A 16,041-nucleotide genomic window follows, 5' to 3' on the forward strand; every position below is an offset into this window, starting at 1 on the left:
TGGTTTCCATGAGTAGACCTAATGTCGGGTGTTTCTGCTCGTCCTGGCATGGTTTCCATGAGTAGACCTAATGTCGGGGTGTTTCTGCTCGTCCTGGCATGGTTTCCATGAGTAGACCTAATGTCGGGTGTTTCTGCTCGTCCTGGCATGGTTTCCATGAGTAGACCTAATGTCTGGTGTTTCTGCTCGTCCTGGCATGGTTTCCATGAGTAGACCTAATGTCGGGGTGTTTCTGCTCGTCCTGGCATGGTTTCCATGAGTAGACCTAATGTCGGGGTGTTTCTGCTCGTCCTGGCATGGTTTCCATGAGTAGACCTAATGTCGGGGTGTTTCTGCTCGTCCTGGCATGGTTTCCATGAGTAGACCTAATGTCTGGGTGTTTCTGCTCGTCCTGGCATGGTTTCCATGAGTAGACCTAATGTCGGGGTGTTTCTGCTCGTCCTGGCATTGTTTCCATGAGTAGACCTAATGTCGGGTGTTTCTGCTCGTCCTGGCATGGTTTCCATGAGTAGACCTAATGTCGGGGTGTTTCTGCTCGTCCTGGCATGGTTTCCATGAGTAGACCTAATGTCGGGGTGTTTCTGCTCGTCCTGGCATGGTTTCCATGAGTAGACCTAATGTCGGGGTGTTTCTGCTCGTCCTGGCATGGTTTCCATGAGTAGACCTAATGTCGGGGTGTTTCTGCTCGTCCTGGCATGGTTTCCATGAGTAGACCTAATGTCGGGGTGTTTCTGCTCGTCCTGGCATGGTTTCCATGAGTAGACCTAATGTCGGGGTGTTTCTGCTCGTCCTGGCATGGTTTCCATGAGTAGACCTAATGTCGGGTGTTTCTGCTCGTCCTGGCATGGTTTCCATGAGTAGACCTAATGTCTGGTGTTTCTGCTCGTCCTGGCATGGTTTCCATGAGTAGACCTAATGTCGGGGTGTTTCTGCTCGTCCTGGCATGGTTTCCATGAGTAGACCTAATGTCGGGTGTTTCTGCTCGTCCTGGCATGGTTTCCATGAGTAGACCTAATGTCTGGGTGTTTCTGCTCGCCCTGGCATGGTTTCCATGAGTAGACCTAATGTCGGGGTGTTTCTGCTCGCCCTGGCATGGTTTCCATGAGTAGACCTAATGTCGGGGTGTTTCTGCTCGCCCTGGCATGGTTTCCATGAGTAGACCTAATGTCGGGGTGTTTCTGCTCGTCCTGGCATGGTTTCCATGAGTAGACCTAATGTCGGGGTGTTTCTGCTCGTCCTGGCATGGTTTCCATGAGTAGACCTAATGTCTGGTGTTTCTGCTCGTCCTGGCATGGTTTCCATGAGTAGACCTAATGTCGGGGTGTTTCTGCTCGTCCTGGCATGGTTTCCATGAGTAGACCTAATGTCGGGGTGTTTCTGCTCGTCCTGGCATGGTTTCCATGAGTAGACCTAATGTCGGGTGTTTCTGCTCGTCCTGGCATGGTTTCCATGAGTAGACCTAATGTCTGGTGTTTCTGCTCGTCCTGGCATGGTTTCCATGAGTAGACCTAATGTCGGGGCGTTTCTGCTCGTCCTGGCATGGTTTCCATGAGTAGACCTAATGTCGGGGCGTTTCTGCTCGTCCTTTCATGGTTTCCATGAGTAGACCTAATGTCGGGGCGTTTCTGCTCGTCCTGGCATGGTTTCCATGAGTAGACCTAATGTCGGGGCGTTTCTGCTCGTCCTGGCATGGTTTCCATGAGTAGACCTAATGTCGGGGCGTTTCTGCTCGTCCTGGCATGGTTTCCATGAGTAGACCTAATGTCTGGTGTTTCTGCTCGTCCTTTCATGGTTTCCATGAGTAGACCTAATGTCGGGGCGTTTCTGCTCGTCCTGGCATGGTTTCCATGAGTAGACCTAATGTCGGGGTGTTTCTGCTCGCCCTGGCATGGTTTCCATGAGTAGACCTAATGTCGGGGTGTTTCTGCTCGCCCTGGCATGGTTTCCATGAGTAGACCTAATGTCGGGGTGTTTCTGCTCGCCCTGGCATGGTTTCCATGAGTAGACCTAATGTCGGGGTGTTTCTGCTCGCCCTGGCATGGTTTCCATGAGTAGACCTAATGTCGGGGTGTTTCTGCTCGCCCTGGCATGGTTTCCATGAGTAGACCTAATGTCGGGGTGTTTCTGCTCGCCCTGGCATGGTTTCCATGAGTAGACCTAATGTCGGGGTGTTTCTGCTCGTCCTGGCATGGTTTCCATGAGTAGACCTAATGTCGGGGTGTTTCTGCTCGTCCTGGCATGGTTTCCATGAGTAGACCTAATGTCGGTGTTTCTGCTCGTCCTGGCATGGTTTCCATGAGTAGACCTAATGTCTGTATATTTAAGGTCCCACAGTTGACAGTGCATGTCGGAGCAAAAACCAAGCCATGAGGTCGAAGGAATTGTCTGTAGAGCTCAGAGACAGGATTGTGTTGAGGCACAGATCTGGAGAAGGGAACCAAAAACATTCTACAGCATTCAAGGTCCTCAAGACCAGTTGATTCCATCATTCTTAAATAGAAGTTTGGAACCACCAAGACTCCTTCTAGTGCTGGTTGCCTGGCAAAACTGAGCAGTCAGGGAGTTGACCAAGAACCCGATGGTCACTCTGATAGAGTACTAGAGTTCCTCTGTGGAGATGGGAGAACCTAACAGGCCTTTATGGTAGAGTGGCCAGACGGAAGCCACTCCTCAGTAAAATACACACGACAGCCTGCTTGGAGTTTTCCATAAGGCTCCTAAAAACTAAAAAGAAAGATTCTCTGGTCTGATGAAACCAAGATTGAACTCTTTGGCCTGAATGCCATGAGTCACGTCTGGAGGAAACCTGGCACCATCCCTACAGTGAAGCATGGTGGTGGCAGCATCATGCTGTTGGGATGTTTTTCAGCGGCAGGGACTGGGAGACTAGTCAGGATCGAGGCAAAGATGAACGGAGCATAATACAGAGAGATCCTTGATGAAAACCTGCTCCAGAACGCTCCGGACCTCAGGCTCGGATGAAGGTTCACCTTCCGACAGGACAATGACCCGACGCACACAGCCAAGACAACACAGGAATTGCTTCGGGACAAGTCAATGTCCTTGAGTGGCTCAGCCAGAGATAGGACTTGAACCCGATCAAACATCTCTGGAGAGACCTGAAAATAGCTGTGCAGCAACGCTCTCCATCCAACCTGACAGAACTTGAGAGGATTTCCAGAGAGGAATGGGAGAAACTCCGTAAGTACAGGTGTGCCAAAGTACAGGTGTGCCAAACTTGTTGCGGCATACACAAGAAGACTTGAGGCTGTAATCGCTGCCAAAGGTGCTTCAACGAAGTACTGAGTAAAGAGTCTGAATACGTATGTAAATGTAATATTTCAGTTTTTTTCATATACATTTCCCAAACTGTTCTAAAAATCTGTTTATGCTTCGACATTATGGGGTATTGTTTGTGTAGATTGATGAGTGAAAAAAATGATTGAATACATTTTAGAATTTGGCTGTAAACGTAACAAAATGTGAAAAAGTCAAGGGGTTTGAATACTTTCCCAGTGCACTGTAGATGCAGTTTAATAGGGTAGGAAGGTTGGGGAGTGTTTTTTGGGGGGGGTAAATTGTTGCTATCGTTTTTTTGTTTTAGAACCGTTATTAGACTGTGGCAATGCCGAACATGGCATTTTGTCTGCTAATGCCTGCAATAAAGTGACGAAAACGATATGACAACAATAAAGTCTAATGTAACTGGCCCCTCTAACAGTACAACTAGCCCCAGCTTGCCCCCCCCCCCCCCCAGTTGAAATGGTCTAGAACCGCCACTGGGTGGTAGAAGTTGGTATTTGGTTGTTATGTTATTTTCATGGTAGCACAGAATTTGGAAGATCATGATTGATCGTACATTCCAGCACAGTAGATGGCGGTGTGCACTTAAACGTTTGTTTGCGGACTGCCATGACACACAGAAGACGTTGAACTGGTGGTGGCGGTAATGTAGAATGGGTCGGCAGCAGAGTCGAGGAAGGACCGGAAGTTAGACCGGAAGCAGGAAGACACTAATGTGGCTAGCTGGTAGCTAACCATGCATATATTATTAATTGTACCGGTAAAACATTTCAATATTTTCAAACTGTAACATTAGTAACAAGCTAGTGTCCCGTAGAGCCTTCTGCTGTTTTGCGGTAATGCGGATTGACAGAAGAATCTAACCCGGAAGCTGGCCTGGAAGAAAGAAGATGCTTATGTTGGCCTAGCAAGTTAGCTATCTGAGTTGTATGGAAAGTAATCCGCAAGCTAAACTATTTCTGAAGAATTCACGATGAATGAGGTGAGAATGACTGTAACTAATGCTAAACCAGTCGGGATGGCGATGCCTAAAGAATTAGCTAGTTAGATCATTCATTTAGCTATGTATTAAAGCTTCAATTAGTAGTTGAAACGATCACAAAGGGTCTTGCCTCCCCTCTTAAAAGCTAATAAAAAAAGCTGAGAGGTGGCCTGAAGAAATGTAACCACTCTTAAATTCATAAACAGAGCTATTGATGCAAGGACTGACCATCCATGATATGAAAATGATCGTTTTAACCATGTTGTGAGGTTAAATAGTGTTTGTTTACATTTACTTTGTTTACAAACATCGGAGAAAAACACGTTTATATTTTGGGTTATGATGGGGAACCACAGAATGGGTCAATGGGTACATAGAAGTAATTCATATGTCATGAAATGAATGTAGCAACTACAGATTGCCCCTTTAACATCTAATTCTTTATTTTAGGATTCTGCCGACCTATCCATCCCCCCTCGCTCCTGCTCCACTGAACCCAACCCTCCAGAGTCACTGGTTCCTGACTCTAACCATAGAGACATCGACACCTGCAGTGAAATACCCAGATTTAACATTGTAGTCAAGGAGGAGGAAGACTGGGACGTGGATGATACTGGTAAATAATCATGCTTCATTAATTACATCTCATAGATTACACAGATCCATTATACAGTGCCTTGCGAAAGTATTCGGCCCCCTTGAACTTTGCGACCTTTTGCCACATTTCAGGCTTCAAACATAAAGATTTAAAACTGTATTTTTTTTGTGAAGAATCAACAACAAGTGGATCACAATCATGAAGTGGAACGACATTTATTGGATATTTCAAACTTTTTTAACAAATCAAAAACTGAAAAATTGGGCGTGCAAAATTATTCAGCCCCTTTACTTTCAGTGCAGCAAACTCTCTCCAGAAGTTCAGTGAGGATCTCTGAATGATTCAATGTTAACCTAAATGACTAATGATGATAAATACAATCCACCTGTGTGTAATCAAGTCTCCGTATAAATGCACCTGCACTGTGATAGTCTCAGAGGTCCGTTAAAAGCGCAGAGAGCATCATGAAGAACAAGGAACACACCAGGCAGGTCCGAGATACTGTTGTGAAGAAGTTTAAAGCCGGATTTGGATACAAAAAGATTTCCCAAGCTTTAAACATCCCAAGGAGCACTGTGCAAGCGATAATATTGAAATGGAAGGAGTTATCAGACCACTGCAAATCTACCAAGACCTGGCCGTCCCTCTAAACTTTCAGCTCATACAAGGAGAAAACTGATCAGAGATGCAGCCAAGAGGCCCATGATCACTCTGGAAGAACTGCAGAGATCTACAGCTAAGGTGGGAGACTCTGTCCATAGGACAACAATCAGTCGTATATTGCACAAATCTGGCCTTTATGGAAGTGGCAAGAAGAAAGCCATTTCTTAAAGATATCCATAAAAAGTGTTGTTTAAAGTTTGCCACAAGCCACCTGGGAGACACACCAAACATGTGGAAGAAGGTGCTCTGGTCAGATGAAACCAAAATTGAACTTTTTGGCAACAATGCAAAACGTTATGTTTGGCGTAAAAGCAACACAGCTCATCACCCTGAACACACCATAACCACTGTCAAACATGGTGGTGGCAGCATCATGGTTTGGGCCTGCTTTTCTTCAGCAGGGACAGTGAAGATGGTTGAAATTAATGGGAAGATGGATGGAGCCAAATACAGGACCATTCTGGAAGAAAAGCTGATGGAGTCTGCAAAAGACCTGGGACGGAGATTTGTCTTCCAACAAGACAAAGATCCAAAACATAAAGCAAAATCTACAATGGAATGGTTCAAAAATAAACATATCCAGGTGTTAGAATGGCCAAGTCAAAGTCCAGACCTGAATCCAATCGAGAATCTGTGGAAAGAACTGAAAACTGCTGTTCACAAATGCTCTCCATCCAACCTCACTGAGCTCGAGCTGTTTTGCAAGGAGGAATGGGAAAAAAATTCAGTCTCTCGATGTGCAAAACTGATAGAGACATACCCCAAGCGACTTACAGCTGTAATCGCAGCAAAAGGTGGCGCTACAAAGTGTTAACTTAAGGGGGCTGAATAATTTTGCACGCCCAATTTTTCAGTTTTTAAGTTGTTAAAAAAGTTTGAAATATCCAATAAATGTCGTTCCACTTCATGATTGTGTCCCACTTGTTGTTGATTCAGCTTTATATCTTTATGTTTGAAGCCTGAAATGTGGCAAAAGGTTACAAAGTTCAAGGGGGCCGAATACTTTCGCAAGGCACTGTATATATATATAGCAGTTTAATTGGTAACACTTTATTTGGATAATCCACCTGTAGATTCTCTACAGACATCAGTAGCATGTCAACTAGCTATCTACTAGCCCTAACCTTACCCTTATTCTAAACATAGCCCTAACCTTACCCTTATTCTAAACATAGCCCTAACCTTATTCTAAACATAACCCTAACCTTATTCTAAACATAACCCTAACGTAACATTGGCAAGCAGTTGCTTATCAACAGATAGTTTGTTGATAGTGTGACCATCTGTAGATGAACTATCCGTTTAATTAAATAAAAGGGTAATTGTTAATGGAATAAAAACACAGGACAGTGACCGATAATAGCTATAAAATAGTCTTTGTTTACCCCTTGAATCATTCCATGTCAATTCAGGTAGCCATGACAACCACCATCACAATGATTCTTATAAAATTGCGTCTGTAGTTAGTAACAGATAAGATTAGCTTTCCTGCAACATTATTATTTTGTTGAAATTACATTTAATCTCTGAGAAATGAAGCTAAATGATTGCATCCAAATGGGCCCTTTTGATTTATAGGATTGACATAATAGTCAATAAATACCCACATCTGATCTGGATCAAACTTAGTCCTTCCATTAAGATACACTACGTGGCCAAAAGCTCTCGAACTTTGCCTCTCCGAGTCCGTACGAGAGTTGCAGCGATGGGACAAGAATGTAACAACCAATTAGATATCACGAAAAAGGGGTAAAAAAAATACGTAAAACGTCAAATTAAATTGAAAACATTAAATTAAAATCAATCACACAGCCATGCAATCTCCATAAACAAACATTGGTGGTAGTAGAATGGCCTTACTGAAGAGCTCGCTGACTTTCAACGTGGCATCATCATTGGACCGAAGAGCTCAACTGCCCCGGTCGGTTGTAAGTGCTGTTATTGTGAAGTGGAGACGTCTAGGAGCAACAACGGCTCAGCCGCATGGTGGCAGGCCACACAAGCTCACAGAACAGGACCGCAGAGTGCTGTAGCATGTACAAATCATATGTCCTCTGTTACAACACTCACTACCGAGTTCCAAACTGCCCTCTGTTACAACACTCACTACCGAGTTCCAAACTGTCCTCTGTTACAACACTCACTACCGAGTTCCAAACTGTCCTCTGTTACAACACTCACTACCGAGTTCCAAACTGGCCTCTGTTGCAACACTCACTACCGAGTTCCAAACTGTCCTCTGTTGCAACACTCACTACCGAGTTCCAAACTGTCCTCTGTTACAACACTCACTACCGAGTTCCAAACTGTCCTCTGTTACAACACTCACTACCGAGTTCCAAACTGTCCTCTGTTACAACACTCACTACAGAGTTCCAAACTGTCCTCTGTTACAACACTCACTACCGAGTTTCAAACTGCCTCTGTTGCAACACTCACTACCGAGTTTCAAACTGTCCTCTGTTACAACACTCACTACAGAGTTCCAAACTGTCCTCTGTTACAACACTCACTACCGAGTTTCAAACTGTCCTCTGTTACAACACTCACTACAGAGTTCCAAACTGTCCTCTGTTACAACACTCACTACCGAGTTTCAAACTGCCTCTGGAAGCAACGTCAGCACAAGAACTCTTCGCCGAGAGCTTCATGAAATGGGTTTCCATGGCTGAGCAGCCACACAGGTTTGGCATTGCACCATGCGCAATGCCAATCTTCGGCTGGAGGGGTGGAAAGCTCGCCGCCATTGGAATCTGGTGCAGTGGAAACATGTTTTCTGGAGTGATAAATCATGCTTCACCATCTGGCAGTCCGACGGACTAATCTGGGTTTGGCAAAGGCCAGAAGAAAGCTACCTGTCCGAATGCATAGTTCCAACTATAAAGTTTGGTGTGAGTCCATATCAAAATGAGGCCATATTAATGCCCATGATTATGGAATGAGATGTTTGATGAGCAGTGACCACATACTTTTGGCCATGTAGTGTATGATGCCAATCTCACCCTAACAACCAGTGTATAGTATCAATTCTCTATGTTTGACAAGTAGTACGAAGCTGCGGCTTGGAGTATTGCTTCTCCATACTATGCATTCCCTGTGAATCTGGTGATGGCTAATTTCTCTGAACAGAGAAAAAAAAACATTTAAATAACGTGCATTATTTACCATAAATTTGTGTGCAAGTACCAGGTTTTTCCCGATAGATACCACTATTCCTGCTACTGCCACATAATTTTATCAATTTTACTGGTCTCCTGTGTTTTACATGGATCAAAACATTTTCCATACAACTTTGTGTACAAAACCAATAGCTTTTTATCATAATGAAAATAAATTGTGTGGTCATCCTCACAAGTCAAGCCAGTCCTCCCATGAAAGCAATTGTTTGTCCATCTCTTAGCAGCCTGATGCTTTAACCAAACTCTAGTGGGCAAAACCTGGTTCCTCCACAATAATTAATGGCAAATAATGCAAGCATCTTCAATGGCGAATTTTGTCTGAACAGGGAATAAAATAAAATCACCAGATTCACAAGGAATGCATTACAAAGAAGCAATACTCCAAGCCACAGTTCTCGTCAGACATACAGTGACTTGTTAAAGTGTTCCCCCCCTTGGTATTTTTACTATTTTGTTGCTTTTACAACCTGGAATTAAAATAGATTTTTTTGGGGGGGTTGTATCGTTTGATTGACACAACATGCCTACAACTTTGAAGATGGAAAATATTTTATATTTGTGAAACAAACAAGCAATAAGACAAAAAAAACTGAACTTGAGCGTTCATTACTATTCAACCCCCCAAAGTCAATACTTTGTCGAGACACCTTTTGCAGAAATTACAGCTGCATGTCTCTTGGGGTATGTCTCTATAAGTTTGGCACATTTAGCCACTGGGATTTTTGCCCAATCTTCAAGGCAAAACAGCTCCTTCAAGTTGGATGGGTTCCGCTGGTGTCTTTAAGTCATACCACAGCTTCTCAATTGGATTGAGTTTTGGGCTTTGACTAGGCCCTTACAAGACATATACATGTTTCCCCTTAAACCACTTGAGTGTTGCTTTAACAGAATGCTTAGGTTCATTGTCCTGCTGGAAGGTGAACCTCTGTTCCAGGCTCAAATCTCTGGAAGACTGAAACAGGTTTCCCTCAAGAATTTCCCTGTATTTGGCGCCATCCATCATTCCTTCCATTCTGACCAGTTTCCCAGTCCCTGTCGATGAGAAAAACATCCCCACAGCATGATGCTGTCACCACCATGCTTCACTGTGGGGATGGTGTTCTCGGTGTAATGAGAAGTGTTGGGTTTTCGCCAGACAGCGTTTTCCTTGATGGCCAAAAAGCTAAATTTTGTCTCATCTGACCAGAGCACCGTCTTCCACATGTCTTTTGGCAAACACCAAACGTGCTTATTTTTTTCTTTAAGCAATTTTTTTTATCGTCACTATTCCGTAAAGGGTTCAGCAGGGTAGCCTAGTGGTTAGAGCGTTGGACTAGTAACCGGAAGGTTGCAAGTTCAAATCCCCGAGCTGACAAGGTACAACTCTGTCGTTCTGCCCCTGAACAAGGCAGTTAACCCACTGTTCCTAGGCCGTCATTGAAAATAAGAATTTGTTCTTAACTGACTTGCCTGGTTAAATAAAAAGCCCAGCTCTGTGTAGTGTACAGCTTAAAGTGGTCGTATGGACAGATACTCTAATCTCCGCTGTGGAGCTTTGCAGCTGCTTCAGGGTTATCTTTGGTCTCTTTGTTGCCTCTCTGATTGATGCCCTCCATGCCTGGTCGGTGAGTTTTGGTGGGCGGCCCTCTCTTGGCAGGTTTGTTGTGGTGCCATATTCTTTCCATTTTTTTAAATAATCGATTTAATGGTGCTCCGTGGGATGTTAAAAGTTTCAGAAGTTTTTATAACCCGACCCTAATCTGTACTTCTCCACAACTTTGTCCCTGACCTGTTTGGAGAGCTCCTCGGTCTTCATGGTGCCGCTTGCTTAGTGGTGTTGCAGATTCTGGGGCCTTTCAGAACAGGTGTGTGTATATATACTGAGATCATGTGACACTTAGATTGCACACAGGTGGACTTGATTTAAATAATTATGTGACTTCTGAAGGTAATTGGTTGCACCAGATCTTATTTAGGGGCTTCATAGCAAAGGGGGTGAATGCATATACACGCACCACTTTTCAGTTTTTTCACTTCACCAATTTGGACTATTTTGTGTATGTCCATTACATGAAACACCCCCCCCCCCCCAAATTTTTTTATTTATTTAAATTACAGGTTGTAAAATGCCTTAACATAGTTAAAACACCAAGGGGGATGAATACTTTGGCGAGGCACTGTACTTATTATATATTACTTATTACTATATTATATTATATATATATATTATATGTATTATATGCGAGGCACTGTACTTATTATATATTACTTATTACTATATTATATATATATTATATGTATTATATGCGAGGCACTGTACTTATAATATATTACTTATTACTATATTATATATATATTATATGTATTATATGCAAGGCACTGTACTTATTATATATTACTTATTACTATATTATATTATATATATATTATGTATTATATGCGAGGCACTGTACTTATTATATATTACTTATTACTATATTATATTATATATATATTATGTATTATATGCGAGGCACTGTACTTATTATATATTACTTATTACTATATTATATTATATATATATTATATGTATTATATGCAAGGCACTGTACTTATTATATATTACTTATTACTATATTATATTATATATATATATTATATGTGAGGCACTGTACTTATTATATATTACTTATTACTATATTATATTATTATATATTACTTATTACTATATTATATATATATTATATGTGAGGCACTGTACTTATTATATATTACTTATTACTATATTATATTATTATATATTACTTATTACTATATTATATGCAAGGCAAAGAACTGATACTGTAACACTGGTTGTCTGGGTGAGTTGTCTGGGTGTCTGCGGGTGACTTTTGACCACTTGAATTGGATGTCTGGTACTTTAATATATATTACTATATTTACTGAAGATCATATGAATCTCTTAAATTAGAATGGCCAATTTGGATTCAATCAATTAGCTGTATTCCTCAGAGATCAAATCACATCATTCGAACACAAATGTTTCTGGAACGCTTATGTTGTCTAACTATAGAAACGATTTCAGAACGTGGGTGTTAAAAGCCTCTTGTGTTTTTTGAGGTTGAATGACCCCCCCCCCCCATTTCATTTTCCAGTCGAACGAGGAGCGAGTTCTAACTCCAGCTCTAGTGATGGGGCACCAGCAGAACCTGAACAGCACCAGGAGAATCCTAGAGCTAAGAAGTTTTGGAGCTGCCCAGATTGTGGAATAGAGATCGCTCACCCATCTAATTTCAATAGACACCTGAGAACACACACAAACCTTGCTAAGGAGTCTTCCGTCTGTCCAATATGTGGGAAAGACTTTGTTCACCCCTCCAAACTGAAGAGACATTTCCGAACACATACAGGAGAGAAGCCTTACCAGTGCTCTGTGTGCGGGAAGCGATTCACACTGAAGCCCCACCTGGAAAGACATCAGATGACCCACCCTGGAGGGAAGCAGCCAGACGCGACAAAGAAGCACCCGTGCTCCGATTGTGGAAAGGAATGTTTCTCTGCATATGAACTGAAGATGCACATGAGAAAGCACACCGGGGAGAGACCTCACCAGTGCTCCTACTGCGAGATGAGCTTTGGCTGTAAGGGAACTCTATCGAGACACGTACGACGCCATACAGGAGCACCCACACCGAAACCTTACCAATGCTCACAGTGTGGGAAGAGATACGAGTCACCGTCGAGGCTCAGGCAGCATCAGACTGTGCACACTGGAGAGAAACCTTACGAGTGCTCTGATTGCGGGAGGGGTTTCGCTTCGACCGAAGGTCTTCGCAAACGTCAATGCAGCCATGCCAGTAACCATAGCAATCAGTGTACACTGGGAATTCCAGATATGGTGTCATCATCGGGCAGTCAAACTATGAATATCAAGGTCGAAGACGAGGAACAGGTGCTGGCAATTAATGTCAAAGAGGAAGAGGAGGAGGAAATGGTTGTTTCTGTCAATGCTGATAGAGAGAAACCTTACCGTTGTACCTCCTGTAAAAATACCTTTGATCACCGTAGCTCTCTAGCAAGACACAAACAATCCCACACTAGTGTCGCACAGTACAGCTGCTCAGAATGTGGGAAGGAATTCAGCCAATCGTGGACTTTCAAGATTCACATGCAACAGCACACCGGAGAGCACCCGTACCACTGCTGTCAGTGTGATAAGAGTTTCTCAGCTTCACCACTCCACAAAAGACACCAGCGAGTTCACACTGAGGTGAAACCTTACCCCTGCTCTCTCTGCAGAAATGAATTATCCTCGTCGGCAAACCAGTGCTGTCTCCATGCTGGAGAAGGACCTGTGGCTAGCCTGAGCCAAGCTCCTGGACAGGGATCACAGCAGCAGGTGTCTGCAGCGGTAGAGGAGTCTGTTGTACTGGATGTCAAAGTGAAAGAGGAGGATCCTGCTTTCGGTGAGTAAAAGTGTTTGTGTTGTACTATAGCTTTGATATTTAATGCAACCTCTTGCTTAAGCTTCAACCATGAGAAAACGTAGCCCTGTGCTAACATAACCAGCTGATACCTTGAGAAAACGTAGCCCTATGCTAACACAACCAGCTGATACCTTGAGAAAATGTAGCCCTATGCTAACATAACCAGCTGATACCTTGAGAAAACGTAGCCCTATGCTAACACAACCAGCTGACGGCATGAACATTTCCTGTAACAAATTCCACATCAGCCAATATATATATTTTTTTACATGTTGTGTTTTATATATACAGTACCAGTTTATTAAAGTTTGGACACACCTACTCATTCAAGGGGTTTTTATTTTTACTGTTTTCTACATTATAGAATAATAGTGAAGACATCAAAACTATGAAATAACACATATGGAATCATGTAGGATCCAAAACAATTTATTTTATATTTGAGATTCTTCAAAGTAGCCACCCTTTGCCTTGATGACAGCTTTGAACACTCTTGGCATGCTCTCAACCAACTTCACCTGGAATGCTTTTCCAACAGTCTTGAAGGAGTTCCCACATATGCTGAGCCCTGGTCCTGTATAAAATTGGTAAAATAGCCCTTACACAGCCTGGAGGCGTGTTAGGTCATTGTCCTGTTGAAAAACAAATGATACGCCATCCCATCTGGTTTGTGATTAGAGGGACTATCACTGCAGAATGCTGTGGTAGCCATGCTGGTTAGGTGTGCCTTGAATATTATAAATAAATCCCTGACAGTGTCACCAGCAAAGCACCATCACACCACCTCCTCCGTGCTTCACAGTGGGAACCACACATGCAGAGATCATCTGTTCACCTCCTCCAGGTCTGACAAAGACACGGCGGTTGGAACCAAAAATCTCAAATTTAGAGTCATCAGACCAAAGGACTGATTTGCACCGGTCTAATGTCCATTGCTCGTTTTTCTTGGCCAAAGCCTTTTCTTCTTATAGGTGTCCATCAGTAGTGGTTTCTTTGCAGCAATTCGACCATGAAGGTCTGATTCACGCAGTCTCCTCTGAACAGTTGATGTTGAGTTGTGTCTGTTACTTGAACTCTGAGGCATTTATCTAGGCTGCAATTTCTGAGGCTGGTGACTCTAATCAACGTATCCTCTTCCACAGAGGTAACTCTGGGTCTTCCTTTCCTCTGACGGTCCTCATGAAAGCCAGTTTCATCATAGCACTTGATGGTTTTTGCTACTGCACTTGAAGAAACTTTAAAAGTTCTTGAAATTTTCTGAATTGACTAACCTTCATGTCTTAAAATAATGATGGGTTGTCATTTCTCTTTGCTTATTTGAGCTTTTCTTTCCATAATATGGACTTATTTTTACCAAATAGGGCTATCTTCTGAATACCAACCTTGTCACAGCACAACTGATGGGCTCAAACGCATTAAGAAGGAAAGAAATTCCACAAAGTCACTTTTAACAAGGCACACCTGTTAATTGAAATGCATATGAAGCTGGTTGAGAGAATGCCAAGAGTGCGCAAAGCTGTCATCAACGCAAAGGGTGGCTACTTTGAAGAATATAAAATAGAAAAGTGAAGAATCTAAAGTAGAAAATTATATTTAGATTTGTTTAAAACTTTTTTTGTTTACTACCTGATTCCATGTGTGTTAATTCACTGCTTTTCTACAATATAGAAATGAGTAAAAAATAAAGAAAAACCCTTGAATGAGGAGTTTTCCAAACTTTTGACTGGTTCTGTATGTCCAAGCTGAGGATGGAATCCCACTGTGATAATGTACAAATGGTGATAATGTACAAATGATGATAATACCCTTTTTGTGTAAGAGCTGTTTGAAACTGCCGCCTGAAATTTTTAGCCTGTTGTGTTGGGATCGTTTGATTACCAAAAACAAGGAGACGGTAGCCTACAGGTCGGAGGCGAGGGCCCTGGTGGAGTGGAGCCAGGGGAAATACCCTCTCCGTCAACAAACTGAAGGAGCTGATCCTGGAGACGGCAGAGAGAGACGAAGGTGGTGAGAAGCTTAAGGCCCATCACTGACAACCTGAAATGATCCATTCACACAGGCCGTGTGGTGAAGGCATAACAGCGCCTCTTCAACCTCCCAGGAGGCCCAGGAAACCCTCAGACTTCTACAGATGCACCGTTGAGAGCATCCCGTCGGGCTGTATCACCGCCTGGTACGGTAAATGCACCGTCCGCAACCACAGAGGGTGGTGCCTTCATCCCAACACATCACTGGGAGCACGCTGCCTGCCCTCCAGGTCATCTACAGCCCTCGGTGTCACAGGAAGGCCAAGAAAGATCATAATGGACCCGAGCCACATCCTGTTCACCCTGCTACCATCTAGACGATCATAATGGACCCGAGCCACAGCCTGTTCACCCTGCTACCATCTAGACGATCATAATGGACCCGAGCCACAGCCTGTTCACCCTGCTAACATCTAGACGATCATAATGGACCCGAGCCACAGCCTGTTCACCCTGCTACCATCTAGACGATCATAATGGACCCGAGCCACAGCCTGTTCACCCTGCTACCATCTAGACGATCATAATGGACCCGAGCCACAGCCTGTTCACCCTGCTAACATCTAGACGATCATAATGGACCCGAGCCACAGCCTGTTCACCCTGCTACCATCTAGACGATCATAATGGACCCGAGCCACAGCCTGTTCACCCTGCTACCATCTAGACGATCATAATGGACCCGAGCCACATCCTGTTCACCCTGCTACCATCTAGACGATCATAATGGACCCGAGCCACATCCTGTTCACCCTGCTACCATCTAGACGATCATAATGGACCCGAGCCACAGCCTGTTCACCCTGCTACCATCTAGACGATCATAATGGACCCGAGCCACATC

General features: G+C 43.4%; 1 protein-coding gene across 1 annotated transcript; it reads left to right on the top strand.

The window, feature by feature from the left end:
* Positions 1-4,011: 4,011 nt before the first annotated feature.
* Positions 4,012-15,343, top strand: LOC135534068 (zinc finger protein OZF-like; the record flags this gene model as incomplete). The annotated part of the gene is made up of 4 exons (XM_064961211.1): positions 4,012-4,285; positions 4,736-4,901; positions 11,839-13,153; positions 15,272-15,343. Coding segments are annotated over exons 1-4 (1,562 nt in total), but the record flags the coding sequence as incomplete, so codon positions are not given.
* Between the last annotated feature and the right edge of the window lie 698 nt (positions 15,344-16,041).

The sequence above is a fragment of the Oncorhynchus masou genome, unplaced genomic scaffold, assembly GCF_036934945.1.
Source record: "Oncorhynchus masou masou isolate Uvic2021 unplaced genomic scaffold, UVic_Omas_1.1 unplaced_scaffold_2964, whole genome shotgun sequence".
Taxonomy (NCBI): Eukaryota; Metazoa; Chordata; class Actinopteri; order Salmoniformes; family Salmonidae; genus Oncorhynchus; species Oncorhynchus masou.